The sequence below is a fragment of the Hibiscus syriacus genome, unplaced genomic scaffold (assembly GCF_006381635.1).
Source record: "Hibiscus syriacus cultivar Baekdansim isolate YM2019G1 unplaced genomic scaffold, ASM638163v2 tig00110279_pilon, whole genome shotgun sequence".
Taxonomy (NCBI): Eukaryota; Viridiplantae; Streptophyta; class Magnoliopsida; order Malvales; family Malvaceae; genus Hibiscus; species Hibiscus syriacus.
The window spans coordinates 160,911-185,386 of NW_024062659.1; the positions used below are offsets into that span (position 1 = coordinate 160,911).

Sequence of the window (24,476 nt, forward strand, 5' to 3'; positions counted from 1 at the left end):
ATTCTAAGCATTTCTCACACTATATTATTAAAGTAAAAATGTACTAGGGGTAGTGTGAGACACATTCGGACTTGGTTTATGAGTATGAATCTCCAAATAAATGGGGGAAAACGCAAATATTGAGCATATTTGTTTGGAAAAATACATAACCGACATTTACTCTAGAATCTGAGTAACATAAATGTACACAACATGATCAATGAATAAGCGTTAATAGACAGAGACAGACCCATGAGCCTTCGTCAGGGGTTGCAAGAGTATCAGGGGTGACACTTTTGAGGGGTGGTACTTGGATTAGGGATGGCACTTGTGGAGGGGTTGCTTGGGATACCCCGGACACCATGGAGGTCCACCCCTGGATGAGGGGTTGCCCGGGATACCCCGAGCTCCATGGAGGTCCACCATTGTTAATAGACTTAATCAATCAAACAACAAGCTTCTCAACAAATGAAGGTTAAAGCACTCAACCTCAAATATTTTAGTTGTTCCTGCTGATATATTTAGACGCATTCCATATGCTTTCCTTCGATCGAAATGTAACACCCTCAGACCGATAAGGGTAACCCGATCCGATCTGAGGTGTCATATTAGGGCCACCGGAGCGACCCACTATAAATATAGAGGAAATTTTAAAACCTTTTATCAGAGCATGTAAACTTATAAAATCATTTGCCACAATTTAAAAATAAAACAGATTTTCAGACTCGTATATAAAACAAAATACAATTACATGCCCCCTAATCACATGAACCATACTCTGCAAACAACGTCGGAAGAACTCTCTTACTGATATCGATAGCTGCACTGGTACAATTATTTTAACCTGCAATGTTGAGTAATAGAGCGAGCTTCGAAAAGCTCAGTAATACAGAACTACCAGATGATGCTGAAGAACGTGCAGATACAGATAAACATACATTTCTTTATTGGTTCAGATATCTACAGATTTTTATGCTGCGCGGAGATCCTATTGATATTTCAGATGGTAACGGACAATGAGCTTTCAGTTCAGAGAAATATTTCGGATGACTGAGTTCAAGAGATCAGAATAGGTTATCTAGTGTGTTCCCGTAAAACTAGTAAAAAGATACAGGTCTTTTTAAACATATTTATATATATATATATACCCTCATCCGTCACGTACAAAAAGTATAGGTTCCCCAGAACCATACAACCCCGTCACGTATAGTAAGGCCCTGAGCACAAAGCCGAGGAGCCTGCAAATAAGGCCCTGAGCACAAAGCCGAGGAGCCTCCAAGTAATCTTCCTCCAACAATACCCCCCAATAAAACATGTACCGTCCATAAACGGATATATCAAAAATCAAAACATAATTCAGGTAAAGTATCATATCAGAATCTAGGTCAAGTATCAGATCAGAATCCATGTCAATATCAGATCAGAATCCAGGTCAGGTATCATAACATAATTCAAATCAGAAATTAGATAAAATATTCATGTAATTAGAGAACACACCAGAGTTTACAAGTATTATTTAGAGGTACTATATCAGGCAGAGAAACACAGTTCTTCAGTATGTCGATAGAATGTTGGAATTTAGAATCACTATTGGAAGAGTTCATTAACAGACAGAATCATCAGTTATTCAGAATGAGAATTATCAGGATAATATCTTATTCGGACAGTTTTCAGAAGCTGTACGTAATCATAAGGGTATTCAGAATCCTTTACATCCATGCCAATTGATCGGATAATCAAACAACTTGAGAACGAAGATTCAGAACCTTAACAATCTATGTCGACTGGTCAATTCATTTTCCTTCTAGGGTATTTACTCTTTAATACCACAAATTCTTGTCCATAGATCATCTTCAGAAACATCGCTGAATAGATATTCCAATGGTCTTTATCTCATTTCCAAGCTTCCATGATATCATGAAATACTAACGTGCTTGATTTGTAGTTCATGTTCCTTAAGGACGATACATCATGTAAATTCATCCGAATTTCCAGGCTTATCCTAATCACTTACTTAATCCTCAGTCATTGAAGTTACTTATTTCATTTAGCATTCAAGTCGATTCCAGTTACTTCGGGATTTTCTGGAGTAATACAAACGTTCATGTATTTCAGATATATATTGTACTTCAGATCCATTCAATTTGATCTTCTTGGTTGATTTCTCTAACGAATATTCATTTCTTAGTATCGGATGTGATCCAGAGTTGAGCTGAGTACTTTTAAAATTATCATCGAACCACACTTGAGAAGACGAACACACATTCAAGAAACATCTATGTCATTCAGGTACTGACATATCCTTAAGATTGATCATCTTACTTAAGTTGTGATCCATAACTTCTAAAGGTAGTCCAACACCTATGCTTATTTGGATTCCTTAATTAATCCAAGGCATTTACTTAGAATAGGACACAAGGGTATTTTGGTAATTTTAGTGTTCATTTTTATTCCATTTATTTCATAGCTCGAAGATATCCAATCATTCTTGAGCTTGGTGGTATTCTTGGGTCATTTCCATTACAGGGGTATTTTGGTTATTTTATAGATTCATCGTATTTCAATCATTTCATTCCGTCTAATCTTACTATTAAATTCAATCTTATCATTTATTTCAGTCCTTTCGAACAATTATGACAATAGAACACCCCGACAAATTATTCTTCAGGTATTTACTTATAACTCGGATATTTCTGGGTCAAGTGTCTTCTCAGATTTTACAAACGAAATATCAAGAATTTTCCTGAACTAAGTCAAGATCTTAACAATCAAATCCGTACTTAATCGAGTTAAGTACGAATCCTCAAAGTATTTTCTCATTCAGGGTCAACTCGGACTATTTTACTTCTCAAGGACATTTCCGTAATTTCTTAACCAGATAATTTTGATATTAACTCTTAACGAAAATAATTATAATTTAGAGATCCTATGATTAATTGCTTTCTTGAACACTCTCTTATCTTGAAATGATTCCTTAATAGAATTCTAATATCTTGCATAAACCCTCTATGGGTTAAAAACCGATTATCCGTATTTCCTAAGCAAAATCTAGCATTTCTTAAACACATATGTAGTTTTATCATATCAATAAATCCTTTCAGAGTTATTAATCAACTTTCAGGGACAATTCTTGACATCTTACAACTTAAGGGTATTTTCAAAATTTTACCCTACCAGAGTATTCTCATAATTTCTCATTCAAGTACCTTTAACATTTAACCTTTAATGACATATATTATAAGCTACAAATCCATGATAATTTCTTTATCACTAATCACAGAACTCATAATATAATTCTAACAATCCATCAATTTCTTATATTAATCAGCTGAACTATAATCAGTTGCCAAATTTCTACTGTATTCGAATCGAGTGTAGAAATTCATTAACTACCCAAATGAGACCAATATTATCTTATTCATGCATTTACCGATATTCACCTGTTCATAAAGCATAAAGAGGTAGTAAAGTATTACCTCGATTTCCATGCAATACTAATCGACCATAAAAATTCCATTCGAACGCCTTTGATCTTCAATTCAACTTCCAAAAATTCCTCAGATAAATATCAACATAAATTATATAAAAAACGGAGCTTAATTACGATAAACGGATCGAATCGGGTGATAAATCAGTGAAAAATAGCTTATCGGGTTTGAATTTGGCGAAACGGACTTCAGATTCGGATTCAGGACGTTGAAAGCATAAAATATGACTTTTCAGAAATTTGGAATTTTTGGTCAAAATCAAGGTCAACGGGTTTGACCGGTAAATTCGAGGCTTTCGGGTTTGAATTTTGAAAAACAGACTGCGGAATCGGATTTGGAACATCAAAAAATGTCAGGATAGGTATACTCGGTCAAAGTCAAAGGTCGTTTAATGCCCGATCAAAGCCCGTCAAAGTTTTGGTCAATAATGGTCAACGATCAACGGGTCAACGGGTCGGGTCAATGGGTTGGGTCGGGTCGGGTTGTAACTGGTCAAATCGGTCAACTCTGCTCCAAAACAGGTCAACCCGATCATTTGGACCATCCCCACGCTCAGTGGCGACGCATGGGGGCGCGTGAGGCCCTTTCCAACTGCCTAAAAATCACGGAAAAATTCTTAAAAATTATTTTGAGCGATTCTGAGACACTTACAAAGCTTGGTTCATAATTTTGAACGGTGGAGAGCTCGATTTCAACAAATCGAAAACTTTGACTGCTTCACCTCCTCACGCGCCGCCGTCGACGGAGACGAAGGATGACACCGGCGGACTTAGAACGATGCAAGGAACACGATGGTGTGGGAGGTGTCGTAAACGGATCATCGGATCGTCGTGAATCGACGAAAAACCAATTGAAATCGAGTTATTACCGATGATACTTTTGACTGAAATTAACGACGAACGGCGACGATTCACGATAAAAGGTTTCAGGGGTTTTGTTCCTCGCTCGGCAACGAACACGATGGTGGTTTCGGCTCGTCGATCGGAGGTTGGACGGCGAGTAGATCGGAGTTGAAAGAAGGGTTGTTGGAGAGGGGAAAACTGGAAAACCATTTTGGAAACTGACATGGGAGAGATTTATAATTCAACATATATAAAAAATGGTTAAATCATGAGTTTAATCTCTCAATTTTCTACACTTCTTAAAACGGTCTGTCAACTTTAAAATTTTACAATTTAATCCCCAATTTCTTCTAAAAATACCAATTAAATTCACCACTTTATAATTTCTTAAATTTATCCCCTAAATTGAGGTGTTACAATTCTCCCCTCCTTAAAAGAATTTCGTCCTCGAAATTCTCTCATATCACATAATTGCAGAAATAAAACTTCCATCAGTTCTCTCATATCTTTAAGTAGCTTTTACAAAAGTACGAATCATCCACTAATCCTTAACCAACTGAGCATATATTCTTATCATAACTTTTCCTCATTTCAATAAAAGAATCCGAACGAAAATTTCTTTGAGTAATCAATTCAGTCTTTGTCATGAGAATAGGCTCATAGAGAAGTAGCATATCCAAATTTCATTTCCGGAGTCAAGTCAGAATTTTTCAGATAAATAACTCTCACATGGCTCGTAAGGTACTTAAGAGTGTTTTGACAGATGCTACTGATATTCCATTTTGTACAAGTATAGACTTAACGGATAGAAACTTCTGTTTACTCGATACAGATAGGGACTCAGTCCTGGAGTTCTGACTCAGAGAGGTACGATTGTAGTCCAGAGGCATGTACTGATCAGACATCGGTTTAAAATTCGACCGACCGATCCATATTGAAAATTTTTGACTCAAACCATAGCTCTGATACCACTAAATGTAACCCCCTCAAACCGATAAGGGTAACCCAATCCGATCTGAGGTGTCACATTAGGGCCACCGGAGCGACCCACTGTAAATATAGCGGAAATTTTAAAACTATTTATTAGAACATGTAAGCTTATAAAATCATTTGCCACTATTTAAAAATAAAACATATTTTCAGACTCGTATATAAAACAAAATGCAATTACATGCCCCCTAATCACATGTACCGTACTCTGCAAACAACGCCGGAAGAACTCCCTTACTGATGTCGATAGCTGCACTGGTACAATTCTTTTAACCTGCAATGTTGAGTAATAGAGTGAGCTTCGAAAAGCTCAGTAATACATAACTACAAGATGATGCTGAAGAACGTGCAGATACAGATAAACATACATTTCTTTATTGGTTCAGATATCTACAGATTTTTATGCTGAGCAGAGATCCTATTGATATTTTAGATGGTAACGGACAATGAGCTTTCAGTTCAGAGAAATATTTCGGATGACTGAGTTCAGGAGATCAGAATAGGTTATCTAGTGTGTTCTCGTAAAACTAGTAAAAAGATACAAATCTTTTAAAACATATATATATATATATACCCCCATCCATCACGTACAAAATGTGTAGGTTCCCTAGAACCATACAACCCCGTCACGTACAGTAAGGCCCTGAGCACAAAGCCGAGGAGCCTCTAAGTAATCTTCCTCCAACAATACCCCCTAATAAAACATATACCGTCCGTAAACGGATATATCAAAAATCAAAACATAATTCAAGTCAAGTATCATATCAGAATCCAGGTCATGTATCAGATCAGAATCCATGTCAATATCAAAACATAATCTAGGTCAGGTATCATAATAGAATTTAAATCAGAAATCAGATAAAATATTCATGTAATTATGGAACACACCAGAGTTTACAGGTATTATTTAGAGGTATTGTATCAGGCAGAGAAACACAGTTCTTCAGTATGTCGATAGAATGTTGGAATTTAGAATCACGATTGGAAGAGTTCATTAACTGACATAATCATCAGTTATTCAGAATGTGAATTATCAGGATAATATCTTATTCGGACAGTTTTCAGAAGTTGTACGTAATCATAAGGGTATTCAAAATACTTTACATACATGTCAATTGATCGGATAATCGAACAACTTGAGAACGAAGATTCAGAACCTTAACAATCTATGTCTACTGGTCAATTTATTTTCCTTCTAGGGTATTTACTCTTTAATACCACAAATTCTTGTCCATAGATCATCTTCAGAAACATCGCTGAATAGATATTCCAATGGTCTTTATTTCATTTCCAAGCTTCCACGATATCATGAAATACTGACGTTCTTGATTTGTAGTTCATGTTCCTTAAGGACGATACATCATGTAAATTCATCGAATTTCCAGGCTTATCCTAATCACTTACTTAATCCTCAGTCATTGAAGTTACTTATTTCATTTAGTATTCAAGTCCATTCTAGTTACTTCGGGATTTTCTAGAGTAATACAAACGTTCATGTATTTCAGATATATATTGTACTTCAGATCCATTCAATTTGATCTTCTTGGTTGATTTCTCTAACGAATATTCATTTCTTAGTACCGGATGTGATCCAGAGTTGAGCTGAGTACTTTCAAAATTATCATCGAACCACACTTGAGAAGACGAACACACATTCAAGAAACATCTATGCCATTCAGGTACTGACATATCCTTAAGATTGATCAACTTACTTAAGCTGTGATCCATAACTTCTAAAGATAGTCCAACACTTATGCTTATTTGGATTCCTTAATTAATCCAAGGCATTTACTTAGAATAGGACACAAGGGTATTTTGGTAATTTTAGTTTTCATTTTTATTCCATTTATTTCAGAGCTCGAAGATATCCAATCATTCTTGAGCTTGGTGGTATTCTTGGGTCATTTCCATCACATGGTATTTTGGTCATTTTACAGATTCATCGTATTTCAATCATTTCCTTCCGTATGATCTTACTATTAAATTCAATCTTATCATTTATTTCAGTCCTTTCGAACAATTATGACAGCAGAACACCCTGACAAATTATTCTTCAGGTATTTACTCATAACTCGGATATTTCTGGGTCAAGTGTCTTCTCAGATTTTAGAAATGAAATATAAGGAATTTTCCTGAACTAAGTCAAGATTTAACAATCAAATCCGTACTTAATCGAGTTAAGTACGAATCCTCAAAGTATTTTCTCATTCAGGGTCAACTCGGACTATTTTACTTCTCAAGGACATTTCCGTAATTTCTTAACCAGATAATTTCGATATTAGCTCTTAACGAAAATAATTACAATTTAGAGATCCTATGATTAATTGCTTTCTTGAACACTCTCTTATCTTGAAATGATTCCTTAGTAGAATTCTAATATCTTGCATAAACCCTCTAGGGGTTAAAAACCGGTTATCCGTATTTCCTAAGCAAAATCTAGCATTTCTTAAACACATCTGTAGTTTTATCATATCAATATATCCTTTCAGAGTTATTAATCAACTTCCAGGGACAATTCTTGACATCTTACAACTTAAGGGTATTTTCGAAATTTTACCCTACCAGAGTATTCTCATAATTTCTCATCCAAGTACCTTTAACATTTAACATTTAATGACATATATTATAAGCTACAAATTCATGATAAATCCTTTATCACTAATCACAGAACTCATAATATAATTCTAACAATACATCAATTTCTTATATTAATCAGTTGAACTATAATCAGTAACCAAATTTCTATTGTATTCGAATCGAGTGTAGAAATTCATTAACTACCCAAATGAGACCAACATTATCTTATTCATGCATTTACCAATATTCACATGTTCATAAAGCATAAAGAGGTAGTAAAGTATTACCTCGATTTCAACATAAATTATATCAAGAACGGAGCTTAATTACGATAAACGGATCGAATCGGGGGATAAATCAGTGAAAACATCTTACCAGGTTCGAATTTGGCGAAACGGACTTCGGATTCGGATTCAGGGCGTCGAAAGCATAAAATATGACTTTTCAAAAATTTAGAATTTTCGGTCAAAATCAAAGTCAACGGGTTTGACCGACAATTTCAAGACCTTCGGGTTCGAATTTCGAAAAACAGACTGCGGAATCGAATTTGGAACGTCGAAAAATGTCAGGATAGGTATACTCGGTCAAAATCAAAGGTCGTTTAATGCCTGGTCAAAGCCCGTCAAAGTTTTGGTCAATAGTGGTCAACGGTCAACGGGTCGGGTCGGGTTGTAACCGGTCAACACTGCTCCAAAACCAGTCAAACCGGTCATTTGGACCATCTCTACGCGCAGTGGCGGCGCGTGGGACACGTGGGGCCCCTTCCGGCTGCCTAAAAATCACGGAAAAATTCTTAAAAATTATTTTGAGCGATTCCGAGATACTTACAAAGCTCGGTTCACAATTTTGAATGGCGGAGAGCTCGATTTCAACAAATCGGAAACTTTGACCGCTTCACCTCCTCACGCGCCGCCGTCGACGGAGACCAAGGATGACACCAGCGGACTCGGAACGATGCAAGGAACACGATGGTACGGGAGGTGTCGTAAACGGATCATCGGATCGTCGTGAATCGACGAAAAACCAATTGAAATCGAGTTATTACCGACAATACTTCCGACGAACGGCGACGATTCACGACGAAAGGTTTGAGGGGTTTTGTTCCTCGCTCGACAACGAACACGATGGTGGTTTCGGCTCGTCGATCGGAGGTCGAACGACGAGTAGATCGGAGTTGAAAGAAGGGTTGTTGGAGAGGGAAAAACTGGAAAACCATTCTGGAAACTGACAGGGAGATATTTATAATTTAACATATATAAAAAATGGTTAAATCATGGGTTTAGTCAGTCAATTTCTTGCACTTCTTAAAATGGTCTGCCAACTTTAAAATTTTACAATTTAATCCCCAATTTCTTCCAAAAATATCAATTAAATTCACCACTTTATAATTTCTTAAATTTAGCCCCTAAATTGGGGTGTTACAAACCATGATAGGGTTTACCTCGATAAAGTGATAATGGCTTCCTACCTGAAAAATTATTAAATGATTAGCACAAAGATATTTCAATTCTTACTAGGAAAAAAATCCTACATGTTAGCTATACAGTATAACATTAGAGGTCACTTCTCTTTACTAATGCTACTTTAACCCTTCGTTTTCTTTCAAAGTGCAAGTGTCCAGCACGTGTCAGCCACATTTTTGGACATGGATATAGAGAAAACATCCTCCAAATACATGGAAAAAACTTAGAACAAATTTGAACAAACCCATGTAAGGCACATACTTGTATCCAACACTCACACGAGTCCAAGTAACATAGCTACGTATACATCGTTCTTGAAAGATATGTTGTTGGCACTAATCATTAATACACATATTCGACATATGGATACATATATATGACCTCCAAGGATTCTCCAGGAAAACTTAGAAAAATCTAATCATATCCATATCTAACACTCAAATCCTAATAATATAGAAAAATCTAATCATTCTTCCTATCTAACACTCACACTCGAATCCTAATAATATAGACTGAAACTGATTCAGAATTTATCAAAATCTCAACAAGAAAAATAAAAGATATGAATAAAAGAAGAGAGTTTGCAGCACCTGAACTGGCCTGTCTCCAGAGTTAAAGACTTTGAGGCTTACTGCTTTCCTGCCATCATTAAGTGTAATCATCCCATCTTTGGGGATCACATTACCGGGAACCGTTTTATCTTCCATTTCAGGTTTCATACTGGAAGGCACTGCAGTATCAATGTTCTTTTAGTTCCCATCGGGGTACTTCATATTCTCAAGCAGTAACAATTCCAAGTTTCAACTATACAGCATAGTGTATAAAAGTAATTACGAAAAGACTTGTTTGATGATTTTATTTAAGCTGGAGTGTAAGTGTCAGATATGACTATATGTCAAATATGGATATGCACAAGTTTTCTTGGATTTTCATGTATTTGGATATCCTCGGGGGATTATTATTTCACTCGTATCTGGCAGACAAATACTTCAAGAAAAATGAAGTGTCAAAGCACATAGCTTATTGATATATCATGAGGTTCATATTTCAAAAGCCAGACAGGTTAGATCCGAAAAGAAATGAAAAGAATTGAAACTTGAACATGAGCTCTATTCTTTCATTTGAGGTCACGCACGCAAAAAAAAACTGTGTACAGAAACATGTTGTTCAACTTTCATTTTGCTTAAAATATCCATGTCTGACACATGTTGGAACATAAATATGGGGATATGACCCTCCAAATACCCTAAAAATACATGAAACAAACATAGAAAAAATAGAACATAACCATGTATCGCTGCTTACACTTGGGTCAAACAACAACTAAGATCACTGATATATCATGCATATATTCTTTGCGGTAGTTTGAATTTCCAAATATACATATATATGGCCTACCAGGTAGAAAAGAACCATATAGAGTAAGCTGCAAGTCTCCATCTTCACTAACGATTGGATTATGAATAGTGATTAACTTTGTCCCATCAGGAAATGTACCTTCAACCTTATATTGAAATAAATATTAGTTTACTTGCATTGCTGGTTTTAATAGGGAAAAAAAGAGTTCACAATATAAGCCAAGAAAGTCCGAAGCAATGACTCTTCACGCCTGTATTGCTCCAACTCCTCATTTTTTCTCAAAAGTGTCCATAATAACACTCGTGTCTCACACATGAACGAGGATATTATCTCCAAGTATCCTCCAAATATATCAAGAATTTCAGAAAATCTGACCATATCCATGTCGAATATATACCTGTATCCTGCACTGATATGATTAGATTTTTTTTAAACTTTTACAAGATTTGAACTTTTAAGGATCCTTAGAGGTCACATCTCCGTAACCATGTATGGGACCTGAGTACTTCTACGAAAATGTAGAGTTAAAAAAACATAAGGTTTAGGATATAAAGCATAAGAATTGCAAATGAAAATTTAATGCCATTTATGTTTACTTCAAACATAGTTACCTGTACAGAATCCAATAAATGGGGAACGGTCGAACGAACTTGGCTCCTGTTTATACATTAATTAAAATCACCATATCCCCAGTCCGGATAGCAAATTGACTTTGTAATATATACATATAGACAAAATTGCAGAGTATAAGAATCACCTGAGTGGCAATGAGAGCAATAGCTTCAGTATAATTGAGCTTAAGCCCACAAGCCAGGCGCTTCTGGGCAAGGAACCCTGCATTATGAAGGGCAAGCTTCTCCACTTCTCTTGGTGTTAATTTCATTATTCTCTTCTCTCTTTTTTAACTCTATTCTACCTCTTCCATTCAAATTCAATGCCAAATAGCTTTTCTCCACCACCAAAACACCTAATCAGGATGTATTAATTTGATAAAATGATTACTACTTTTCTTATCAAGATTCGTAACCAATTAGAAAATAGAGCTAAATTTGAACTGTCTGATCAACAGTTGACTGGAAATCTCAGTAATAACAGATGATGATGAATTCATAAATCATACCCACAGTTGGATTGATGTAGGATTTAATTAACTACATTAATTACTGCTATAATTTCTAAGATTGTAGTCTTACCCGTTGAAGGATGCTGAAAGTTACTCACTCCACCAGATGGTGATCTCATATGGGGGACTGTGAAGCAGTTGTTTTCATCTACACTACTTTGGACTTCGGGGATTTCGAAGAAACTCGCTATACAGTGCTTGTACCTTGTTCTCCTCAATGTAGTTCCCTACCTATCATTCAAAAAAAAAAAAAAAGGTTCCCTACCTACTTATGATACTATATTACACAAACTATAAATATATAGTAACTTTTCAGTTTATGCCATTTCTAGGTTATCTTAATTTTCTATTATGATTAGAATTTTGATAACATTTAACTTGAATTTGACGAGTTTTAGTCTAATTTTACATAACTGATTTTTTTAAAAGAAAAATATTCGAGTTAGGTCAAGTTTAATTTTTTAGTTATCATGTCGAGTCCCATCATATTTAGATTTAAGATAAAAATATCTAACCTAATTCGAGAATAATAGTACAATTGACATTTATATATTTAAAAATAATTGATATAATATAACTCTCCCCATATTCATTTAATTAGGTCTAGTTTTACCTAATAAAGATCGAGTCAGATCAGATTTAGATTTAGACCGAGAAATGCCTAATCCACTTGAAAAGAACAATATGATTGACCTTTATATATTTGAAGATAATTGGTATAATACCTCTCTTTATATATTTATTCAATCAAGTCTTTAATTTACTTAGTAAAAATAAAAAACTATATATATACATGTATCGTATTGGATCACAATGGGTGCATAATTTTATCTTTTAAAATCATACAGGGTTATGATAACTAAAGACAATTGTTTTCTTCTAAAATAGTGGAGACTCCGATATCTAAAATTGTCTTTGATTGTCGTACTGAGTCTGATCAAGTTCAAGAATTGTATTTGACAACTCAAAATCAATAAACTTTTATCATGATATTATTGAATCAGACATTATTTATATATGAATTTCTTTTATGTATTTAAGTATAATTTTTAACATATTCTTATTAAATGATTGAAGATAAATTCTATGTCTATTATTGTCGTCGTCGTCTGATTAACTCATATAAATATATATATTTTTGATACGCATCGTTTGCATTACTCTTTTTTTTTTTGCATAAAATTTATACAATTTTACTTCATATTTTATTTATTTATTTTTTATCTTGGATGGCATTAACATAAAAGAAATAGAATAAAAAACCTTTCACACAAGTAAAAATGTCCTTTAAAGCGTGTATTTTAAAAGGCATTTCTAACGTATACATCTTTATTAAAAAAATGGCATTTTGATTAATATTTGGGAATTTTGAATAAAAAATTAAAAAAATATTAATTTAATAAAATAATTCAATAATGTTATCATTTGTACATAAAATGTAATGTTGAATATACTAAATTATCGTACTCTAATAATCACTATTTTTATTAAGAAAATAATTTTTATATAATTCACGAAAATCAAAAACTAAATTATTAATAAAATTAAGGGTTAAGTACACAAATGGTCGGTAGGGTACTACTTTATTAAATCCATCGATTATTAAAAGTTAAAAATTGATCTTTCGACTATTAAAAGTTACAAAATGATCATCCGGCTATTCATTATGTTCCAAACTTGTCATTTTCTGCTAAAAAATTAATGATATTATGAGCTGAACACTAACCTACTGACCATGATATGATAAAATATGATCTTAGAATCTCAAACGACTATTATATTTCATTCATCATGTTAACATCCAGCTTAAACAACTGTTAATTTTTTAATGGAAACAGATGAGTTTAGAATATAATAAATAGTTGGGTGACTATTTTGTAACTTTTAATAGTTAAAGGACTTAATAAAATAACATTATGTAATCGAAAGATTATTTTGTAACTTTTAATAGTTAAGAGACTTAATAAAATAGTACCTATAATTAAGAGACCATTTGTATACTTTACCCTGAAATAAAAAGGAGAATAATAATACTGAATTTATCTTACTTCAGGTACAAAATTCCCACTAACCAGACATGCCGATCACTTCATTTTCACTGTTCCGCAGCCGCTTACCCGCCGTAACCACCGCCATCCGCCGCCAATTACCACCCGACCGCCACCTCGTTATCCTCTCCGCCAAGCAGACTCCTTCAAATCCCAGACACAACGTATCCAGAAAACCCCAACCCAACAAGAATCTCCTCAAAGCCAAACACATTTTCAAAGACTACTCCTCCTTAGCCCCCGTCCTTGCCCCTAATGAAGCCCCGCCCCTCTCTGATTCCCAAGCCATCGGCGCCGTCGCCGCCGCCCAAGCCAACTTCATGCGGGTTATCGTCCAAGGGGAACAGAAAGAACCCGGGGATAGTTCTAAGGCCGGGGTGGAGTTGCTGTGCGTGGTGAAGGCTGTTTTGAAGAAGATAAAGAGGAGGGTTTTGGTTGGGGACAAGGTGGTGGTGGGTTCGATTGATTGGGTGGATCGGCGTGGGGTTATCGAGAATGTATTCCAACGGAGCTCCGAGATCTTGGACCCGCCTGTCGCCAATGTCGACCACTTGCTCGTGCTTTTCTCGATGGAACAGCCGACGATCGAACCGTTTATGCTCACGAGATTCTTGGTCGAAGCTGAGTCCTATGGAATTCCCCTCACCCTTGCTTTAAACAAAACGGAACTCATTGATGAGGAGGTTCAATTCTTGACGCTCTCTTGATATAGAACTGACCACAATTTTTTTGTTGTTGAAGTTCTTCATATATTTGGAGAGCTTGTTCTTACGTCCCAATATGTATTCAATACGAGTGTTTGTTCTAGAAAAAAATGAAGAGTTGGAATTAGATCAACAGATTAGGGGAAAATAGTCAAAAGAGAAGTAAATTGAAATTTCCATACATTTTTTGGCTAGCTCTAGTCTATCATTCAAGCTTTGCAATTGCTAGTTGTTTGTTCATAATATTATGGTAATTTTACTTACTCTAATTTGGATACGAAGTTGGAAACAAAATGGTTGTTGTTCGTCTCATCGAATCTATTTTACTCACTTGTGCCGGTAGTGTCAAATTCAGGTATGTGTCCAATACGGGTGCTCTAGTTTCTTTTTGAAGTTTTTTCATGTATTTGGATTCTTGAAGGGTTGATGTATCTATGTCTAAAAATGTGTCATACATGAGTGCTTGAAGAAGAAGAAGAAAGTCGAATAATATAGCGTTGAATACCCCGATTTGTGGTTTTTAATATTTGAATCTCATTTACATTGCCAAATAATATTTGTGTATTTTCTTGGCAAATATACATACTGGGACTTTGAAATGCATTTGCAGACTATTTTTTCATGGAAGAGTAGGTTGCGGGGCTGGGGCTACGAACCTATCTTTTGCAGTGTTGAGACCAAAAATGGACTTGATTCTCTTGCATTTTACTTGAGGGATCAAACAACGGTAATTGTTGGTCCAAGTGGGGTTGGGAAGTCAAGCCTTATCAATGTTCTCCGAAGTCATCACCGCGCTTCTGATTCTCTTGAAGGAGAAAATTTGTTTGATCCTGTGGGTTTGTTTCCTCTTTATTTAGTACTTCATTTTCATTTTTCCTTTGCGTCAACATGATAAATGCTGTATATATATTGATAATTTTGTGGGTGAGATTGCTAGGGTTTGAACCCAAGGTCTGATGCCTCGCAAGCCTCTTGCCACAAGATCCTGAGGTTGTTGGCACCATATATTTTTTTGGGTTGAGAACAATAAGTGCTATGTGTGTGTGTTTGTATTGATCACTTCCGGGTGGGGTTGCTAGAGTTTGAACCCAAGCTCTCATGCTTCACATGTCCAAGAGATTGTTGACACTATATATTTTCTAGGTTGAGAACAATAAGTACTATATGTATGTGTGTGTATATATATATTGATAATTTGGGGCGGATTGCTGAGGTTTGAACCCGAGCTCTCATGCCTAACTAGCCTCTTGTTATAAGGCTGAGAGTTTGATGGCATTGTATATTTTCTCTTCCTTAAAGAACATTTCTCTCCTTAGATTTTGGGCAGCAAGTGGTTTGAAGATCAGAGAGTTGGGGAGGTTTCAACAAGAAGTGGCAGAGGAAAACACACTACTCGACATGTTTCATTGCTTCCCCTATCGGGAGGAGGCTATGTCGCCGATACTCCAGGGTTTAACCAGCCTAGCTTGATGAAAGTGACAAAGCAATCTCTTGCACAAACTTTTCCCGAGGTAGCTTGCCTGCTAACTGAAAAACAATTTGGTTGCACTTCAGTCTCTTTCAAATGTACATTTACACTTGTTGGTGTTATCTGATATCTTTGTTCTATTTTCTTTTCCAAGATTCGGAAAATACTAAAAGACAGTGAACCTGCGAAATGCTCATTCAATGATTGCTTACATCTGGGTGAACCTGGGTGCATTGTGAAAGGGGATTGGGAAAGATATTCATACTATTTTCAACTTCTCGATGAGATCAGAATCAGAGAGGAATTTCAGCTGAGGACGTTTGGGACCAAGAGAGAAGGCGATGTCAGGTACGTAAACTAGAACCATATTGCTCCGATTCTCTTTATTTGAAGTATACACACTCGATGCACTAGTCCGACTCATATCCATACATGGGTATAAGGATGTGACACTTTATAGGCTCTCCGAATACATAGAAAAGCTTATAAAATATTTAACATGATCATGTCATTCGTGTATCCACATCCGACACTCACCTCAAAGCCCAAGTAACTGTTTTTTTTATAGTTTTGAAAATGGCAGTCTAGTGAGAAATAACAGCTTCATCTTCTTTCCTTATTTTCTCAACTTTTCATCTAAGATGTGGTTCAAGTTTTTTGAACCAAAGGCTTATGAATCTTTTCAAGTTGGTTCTGAAATCTAAAATGTCATTTGCAGGTACAAGGTGGGAGAATTGGGCGTTCAGCAAGCTGAACCTCGATTGGAACTGAAGAAACATCGGAGGCAGTCGCGGAAAAAGATTAATCAGTCGTTGTTAGATGAGCTTGATGACGATGATGATAGCTTGGACTTAGAAAACGACCCCATTGTAAGAGCAATAGAGAATGAAAACCAGTAGGGAATTTTCAATGCTGTATTGTACAGTGTAAGTGACAAGGTTTAAACCAGACAATGAAGAGAATCTAAATCACTTCCGAAGAGTTTTGTGAAGTCTTTTATGGTTGCTTTTTCTCAGCTAGTTCACTATCTTTTAGGGTTAATTGCAAGGATGTTCTTTAGTTATGACATCAATTTTAAATTGACCCTTACACTTAAAAACGTTCTAATTGAATCACTAAATTATCAATATTAGAATTAATTGTAACTTAAATATTAAATGGATATTTAAACTTCAAAATGTTTTAATTAAATTATCAAATATTTTAGTTAAATATCATTTCATATTAGACGTTAAATGTTAATTTAAATACAAGGTATATTAGTGATCACTAAATTATACTAAAACAATCATTTTGGTTATTAGAATTTTAAAAATTACAAAATATTTATTAAATTTAGGCAAAAGGGTACCAAAGTCCCTCGTACTTTTTAAAAAAAAAAAATCAATGTGGCATTCCACTTTTTTTTTTTTGCATCCAATGTGGCCCTCCAATTAAAAAAAACTCAATGATGTCGTTTGACCAAAGTTTTCCTTCGTTGGCCAACGACTCCATTATTTTGTGTTGACGTGGCACGTTAAGCAGGCTAAAATCCTATTTTTCTCTCAATATGGCCCTCGTATTCAAGAAAAAAACTCAAACTGGCCCTCCTATCTTTCTCTCTTCTATTTTGGTTATTAAACTTTAAAATTTTCAATTTAATCACTCAACTTTTGTATTGCTCATGTTTTAATCATCATGATTTATTTCATTAATATTTATGTATGATATGGCATTTATGTATGATGTGGCATTTTTTCTTTCAACCAAATATTTCTTCTTCTTTTTTCTTTCATTACCAGATTCAGTGAACCCATGATGAACTTGTAAAATTTTTTAAAAAAAAAACTGGGGACGAGCTACTTGACTGAGCAATGAAAGAAAAAAAAAATCTTTGGTTGAAAAGAAAGAAAAATGAAATGAGAGGATAAAAAAGGAGAGTGGAGATTTGGAAATATATAAAGCAGATGGAATGTTTTTTAATTTAATTATACTTTTGGAAATATTTTTTTGTTTCAATATAATTTTAAAATTTTAATTTAATTAATATTAATTTAATATATATTTAATAAAATAAGAATAAAAATGTCACATCATACATAAACATTAATAAAATAAATCATGATGATTAAAACATGAGCAACTTAAAAGTTGAGTGATTAAATTGAAATTTTTTAAAGTTTAATGACCAAACTATAAGAGAAAAAAATGAGAGGACCAGATTGAGTTATTTTCTTGAATTGGAGGATCAGATTGAGAGAGAGAGAAAAAGAGTTTGGCCTACTAAATTAGCTCTGTACTTTAATTTGTTAGAATTCGATCCTCGTAATTTACAGAAAATGAGATGATCATAACAAATTTATGTTATAACGAGTTGGAATTGAAAATATAACGTTATTTTCGATTTCCCCCCTATTTCATCGTCATTCTATCCAATGATCGAATAATTCAATTGTAGGAAGAACAGGTGAGGTTTGATTTCATATTTGTGGATGCCAAAAAGGAGGATTACATGAAATTCCATGAGAAGGTGATGAAATTGGTGAAAATTGGAGGGATAGTAGCATAGGACAACATTTTATGGTTTGGGTCAGCTGCATACAAACAAGAGGATAAAAAGTACAATGAAATGCCTGAATTTGTACATAGAAGTAAAGATTATGTGATTCAATTTAATAATTTCTCAGTATCTGATCACCGAGTCTAATCCACTCTTCTCTCCATTAGAGATGGTCTCGCCCTTTGTAGACGCTTATATTAATTACTTTACTTACGATGGTATAAATAATATTTAAGATTTAGAATCAAATTATTATGCACGAATCAAGTGGTCTCTGTGATAAATGGATTGTTCCTTGAGGACCCGGGTTCGAGCATCATAGATGCCAAGGGTGTGAGCACACAAGAGATACAGTTAGATGACACTTCAAGTAAATTGAAAATGAAATTTGATCAAGTTCATTCGAGTTTCAAACTTAAAACTCGACTCGAATTTCATTATACTTGGATTAAAAAGAAATGTGAAACAGTTTGTTCCCAACTTCGAAACGAGATTTAATCAAAATAACGGCAGGTGGATAAGGTCGCACACAAACTTGACGATGACGTTCCGGCTAAAGCCAAGCAAGCGATTAACCAAGCCCGACATTTCGATCACACGGCAGCGGAACATTCTCGGAAGCTAGTCGACGAGGCTCGAACCGAGGGACCGCGAGGAACGTTGCGTGGGTGAGTACAAGCACAGCTCGTTGTGGTAATGCTCAACCAAGTTGTGAGTAAGTATATGAAGTATATCATCTTTTTCATATAGCTTTTTAAAAGTTACTCATGACATTGATCGAAAATATTTAAAGTATACAGATAAGAAGGTTGAATAATTTAAATATCTATTTTTAACGAAAAATACTTAATATAGATGAAAAAAGTAATATACTTTAAATATTTATTTTGACTAAAAATATTTTGGATACTTAAATAAAAAAAATGACACACTTAGAGTACTTATTTTAAATTTGACATAGATCAAACGGTACCAGTGGTTAAAAAATTGTTATTATCCCTTAAAATCCCTAGTTCGAGTATTATGTGTAAAGATATAAATTTTTATTGTAGAATGATTTAGTATCTTTCAAAATGATTATAATATTACAAAGAGTGACATAATAGGGAGCAAGTTGGCTATTTTCCCATGAAAAGTTCGTTGATAAAGTTGCCAAATCTGACCAAATTAAAAACTATTTTGGAAACTTCTTATATTTCCACAAGCTTCAACAATCAAAGTGCTTCTTTCAATTAAAAAAAACACCTTTTTACACCATCAATATTATTTAATTTTCTCGATTAAATCATTAATTTACCAATTAAATTTTTTTATTTATTAAATCGAGTCAGATAGACGAAAGAATAACTCGTCCCATCAATGACCATCCCTAATATACACACAAAGATAGACTCGATAAATTCAATCAAAATACCTTGAATATTAATCATTTACAAATTTGAGGGTTAATTTTACCTCGTTTTATACTTAAATTGAGGCAATTTGAGATTTAAAAATTCTTAAATTCAGGTCAAATTTTCGAGTTAAGATTAAAATTGACATGTCTATCTATGTGGAATATAAGTATGAATGCTTCAAAGAAAGGGTAAACTACACGTTTAGTACTTAAATTATTAGTTTTAGTATATTTTAGTACCTAAACTTTTATTTTTTTTAAAAAAATCATACTTAAAATTTAATTTTTATTTCATTTTAATACCCTTGTTAAAATTCAATGTTAAATTTTTTAAAAAAATTGAAAGTTTAAGTATCAAAATGAACTAAAACTGATAGTTTAGGTACTAAATGTATTAAGCTTTTAATGTCAGGTATTAAAATGAAACAAAAACTAAACGTTCGGTATGATTTTAAAAAAAATTAAAAATTTAAATATTAAAACAGATCAAAACTGATAGTTTAGATAAATACATAATTTACCCTAAAAAAATACCTAGAATCCAGGAATTAGAGCAAGGCTAGCCTGATAAAATTTTCTGACACTTTCCCCAGAAAATAACGCAGGGCCCTAAGCTAATGTTTTCAACTCAATTCATCAATTTTCAGTTTTTTTTCCAACCATTTCACTGGGAATCAAATTCATTCAAATAACTGTACACACACATCTTTCGTAATCCACCATACTAAAATGCAACTTTTCTCACTATATTCAACAAGATTCACCAATTCCATAACCATGGAAGACAAAATCCATGGAATTTGAAAAGAAATCATCAAAGAGAAAGAGTTAACTCGGAATTTCATATATTCATGGAAATTTCAACCACAGAATTGTTAATCTTTTACAACAAAATTTTTCAGATTCTTAATGTAGAGCTCACAACACAGTTGTAAAGATACAATTCACCGAACTCTTTGCTTCTTTTACCACTATTATATTACATAACTAAATTTCCAAAAAATATATATAATATTATATAATATAAGAGTTAATGGGCAAGAGTCAATACCCGGTTGCTTATAAGCCACGGTTCGTCGGTTGGCGAACGGAAATCTGGACCGGAAGGGAACGACCGGTACCGGACCCACCGCAGCTTCTGCAAGCCATTCGACCCGACCCAGCGCAAGTCCGGCAGCCGACATCTCCATCGGACCAACGGGAACAAATGCACGCGATGCGACCCGTGCCGTTGCAAGTCGGGCATCTCGGAGACGGGCCGGCCATGGGTTTTTGATCCATGACGGATTTGACTAAGACGGCGCCGGCCAAGACGCTCAAGCCGGTGGCCACCTGAGTCAAAACGTTCGGAAACATATCGCCGGATAAGATTTTTTTTCTCTGATTTCAACGGGATTTGGAGCAGTGAGAGGAAGACGAAAGGAACTAATAGAAGCCGCAGAAAATGTAGAAATTTGAGAAATAAAATGGGAGAATATTTGAGATTTTTTTTAGGAAAACTAAAATAATTGGCTGTGAATTTTAAGTAAAAATAAAATAAAAGAGGATTTGAATTGTACACGTAAAGCCTATGGGTTTTTGGTGGTGCATATGGGGCTTTGGACTTTAGGGCTTTGGATTGTAGCTTACGTTATCCCACATGATAGGATAGAGATGGATGGATGGATTGTGTTAGATTAGGTCGAATTTTTTTATTAATTCGATTTGATTAAAGAAATATATACTTTCTATTCGAATCTGATTTAAAATAAGAATCTAATTAAAAAAATAATAGAGAGATATTATAATAATTATCTATAAATTTATATGAAAAAAATTATATTATTATCCTTGAGTTAGGTCGGGTCGAATATTTTTCACACTTTATCCAAATCTGATCCGAATTCATTTTATATAAAATCTGACCTACTCCAAAGTCGAATTTGTTTTATAAATTCAATCTTATCAGGTTGGGTCAAGTCAGATATGTCGATTTTAAATTAAATTAGCATCCCTCATTAAACTAAGTTCTTATTAATTTAATCTTAATTTTTTACAATTATTTAAATTTAATATCTAATTTGATAAAAAAAAATATAATTTGAAATTAATATATATATATATAAAGAGATATATTATAACAATTATCTTTAAATATATAAAATAAAATTATACTATTATCCCGTATTAGATAAAGATTTTTTTACCTTGAATTTGAATTCATTTTTTTTAAAAATAAGATTAACTTTATTGAATCAGATTAAAATCAATTAGATTCTGATTAAATTATCATCCTCAAATAACATTATATGATATAAATATTATATAAAAAGTATAAAATACAATAGAATAATATAATTATATTGTATACGAATCTTGTCTGAAATTAATCCTATTTAAGTTCATATATTCAGTTTGATTATCAATTTACAGGCTCATATGACTTGATTAATACAATTTTTAAGTTTGGGAGCTCAATTGGATACTACTTTCACGGAGGGACTCAGTTGACATTTTTGAAAAAGTATAAGGATTAAAATATCCCTTAAGCCAAGAAGTTAATAGTAATATTAAGAAAAATAATTGTACAAACCAAAGCACCACTTTCCGTATTTTTTTTATACATCAAAGTTTAGGTCAGGGGTGGAGCCCCAGTCCAGGATCAGAATATACTTAAGATCTAATTGAGATTTATAAAAGAATTTATAGATTATACACTAAGAGTGACGGTGATAGGATTCGAACTTAATCTTATAAGCTCAAATTCTTTAATCTCAACCACTCGTTGTCCCACCACTTTCGGTACGAGTAATTCACTGGCCAAAAGAATTGGTGAAGTTGAAGACTTTTATTGCGTATAAGAATTAGGAAAGGGGGTTTGTTGTTTCGAGAAATGCAAAATTATTTTAAGATTACATTATCATGAGTTTTGAACTAAAAAAAGAGAGTGAAATAAAACAAAAAATTACATATGGATTCTTCGTCAGTGTTTGGTTCTGCATTTTCTCTCTCTTAAGACCCCAGTTGGAGGGCTTGAAACTATGATGCCACAATCACCATGCAACCAATACGAATATTTAAATAAACCTCCGAATTTCGATCGAGCTCGGAACACCCCTTTGACTGTAAACATCACTTGATTGTTTGCGATCTGGTCCCGAAGGAGAATTGTTTCTTCCATTGAAAGCTTAACCTGACTGGTTATCATATGAACATTTGCAAACATGGTCTCACCTCTTGCGGCCGAGAAAGGTTCCAAGAATTGAGTAGAAATCAGGGAATTCTCGAAGTAAAGACCGAGATACATGTGACTGAAATCGATGTTCACCTTCTTGTTTGGATTTGTGAAGTTAGCCAGTAGACTAACATCGGCATTGAGCAGATAACCCATGTCGAGAGAGGCTGCATTCAAGGTGACGCCGTTGAGATCAAACAGTGGACTATGTGGTCGATAGACGAGGTAGACTATGAGGACGATTAGGCCTCCTAGTATCATGATCAGCAAAAGAATTACACAGACAATTGCCGCAGGCCATGCTATAGGGTTGGTTTGATGGTCCCTTGGGAGAAAAGGACTAGAGTGAGGACGATGATCTTGGAGATGCCTGCCGTGGCGCCGGTCACCTTCGGTGATTTCACGCTGTGGTCTTATCAGTGATGAGCTAGGATGTTGGTCTTGAAGTTGGGGTTGCAGCATTTCTTCTTTTGGGGTCGGATCTTGAATCGATGAGGGTCGTGGTCGTAATTGGGGGTGTCGATCCTCATTTTGTACTGGTGGCGGCACCCAGACATGTAATGGCGGGTGATGTTGGCTTTCATGATGTGGCTCTGGCAGAGATGAACCGAGTGGATGAGGATGTTGTTCTTGATCTTCAGGATCCCTTAGTGGGACACGGTGGTTACGACCGCGTCGTGGCAGCAAGGTAGCAGGTAGATAATGGCGTTGCTCGGGCGTTGTACCATCAGGATCTTCAATAAAATGTGGGTTGGTTTCAGCATGTCGATGAGCCATTCTGGTAATATGAATATATGACTAGAAATGAAGTAAAACTAAGCGATGAAGCTGGGTAATTAGTGAAAAATGATCAACTCCATGGGAGCTTCATGTAAAGGCAAAGAATCAAACAAAAACCGAGGCAAGTAATCTTTGATGATTCCTTTTCTAGATGCCACGTAAAGGGAGGCTTTGATTCTTGCTACTTGGAACTTTGCCTAGATATACTTAGGAGTGTAAATTAACAGAGCGTTCGGTGAACTGTTCGTGAACCGTTCTTATAACTTTCGTTTATGTTAAGTTGTTAAGCTAAATAAACAAAAATGAACAAAAATATTATGTTCATCTAATAAAATAATGAACATGAATAGAGGTGAACATGAATAGATGTGTGTTCAGTTCGTTTATGTTCACGGACAAACTCATTTATGAGCTCGTTTATCAACTCATTCATTTATGTTCATGAACAAACTCGTTTTGTAACAACCCGGAAATTTGAAGAAAAAAATATAATTGTAATTTGAGGT

General features: G+C 34.5%; 3 protein-coding genes and 1 long non-coding RNA gene across 4 annotated transcripts; 1 reads left to right on the forward strand and 3 right to left on the reverse strand.

Annotated features, from left to right (window-relative positions):
• Positions 1-9,303: 9,303 nt before the first annotated feature.
• Positions 9,304-10,834, reverse strand: LOC120115939. The gene is made up of 3 exons (XR_005515518.1): positions 10,738-10,834; positions 9,930-10,069; positions 9,304-9,344 (listed from the first exon to the last, which is right to left on the reverse strand). It is a non-coding gene; the product is annotated as an uncharacterized LOC120115939 (long non-coding RNA).
• A 3,050-nt stretch (positions 10,835-13,884) lies between these two features.
• On the forward strand, positions 13,885-17,032 carry LOC120115842 (small ribosomal subunit biogenesis GTPase RsgA 1, mitochondrial-like). Its single transcript, XM_039136448.1, has 5 exons — positions 13,885-14,552; positions 15,184-15,405; positions 15,890-16,084; positions 16,196-16,389; positions 16,760-17,032. Exons 1-5 carry the CDS (start codon positions 13,899-13,901, stop codon positions 16,938-16,940), a joined length of 1,446 nt encoding a protein of 481 aa, XP_038992379.1. The 5' UTR covers positions 13,885-13,898; the 3' UTR covers positions 16,941-17,032.
• A 3,908-nt stretch (positions 17,033-20,940) lies between these two features.
• On the reverse strand, positions 20,941-21,506 carry LOC120115807. The gene has a single exon (XM_039136407.1). It carries the CDS (start codon positions 21,330-21,332, stop codon positions 21,036-21,038), a length of 297 nt encoding a protein of 98 aa, XP_038992338.1. The 5' UTR covers positions 21,333-21,506; the 3' UTR covers positions 20,941-21,035.
• A 1,432-nt stretch (positions 21,507-22,938) lies between these two features.
• On the reverse strand, positions 22,939-23,967 carry LOC120115962. The gene has a single exon (XM_039136564.1). It carries the CDS (start codon positions 23,965-23,967, stop codon positions 22,939-22,941), a length of 1,029 nt encoding a protein of 342 aa, XP_038992495.1.
• Between the last annotated feature and the right edge of the window lie 509 nt (positions 23,968-24,476).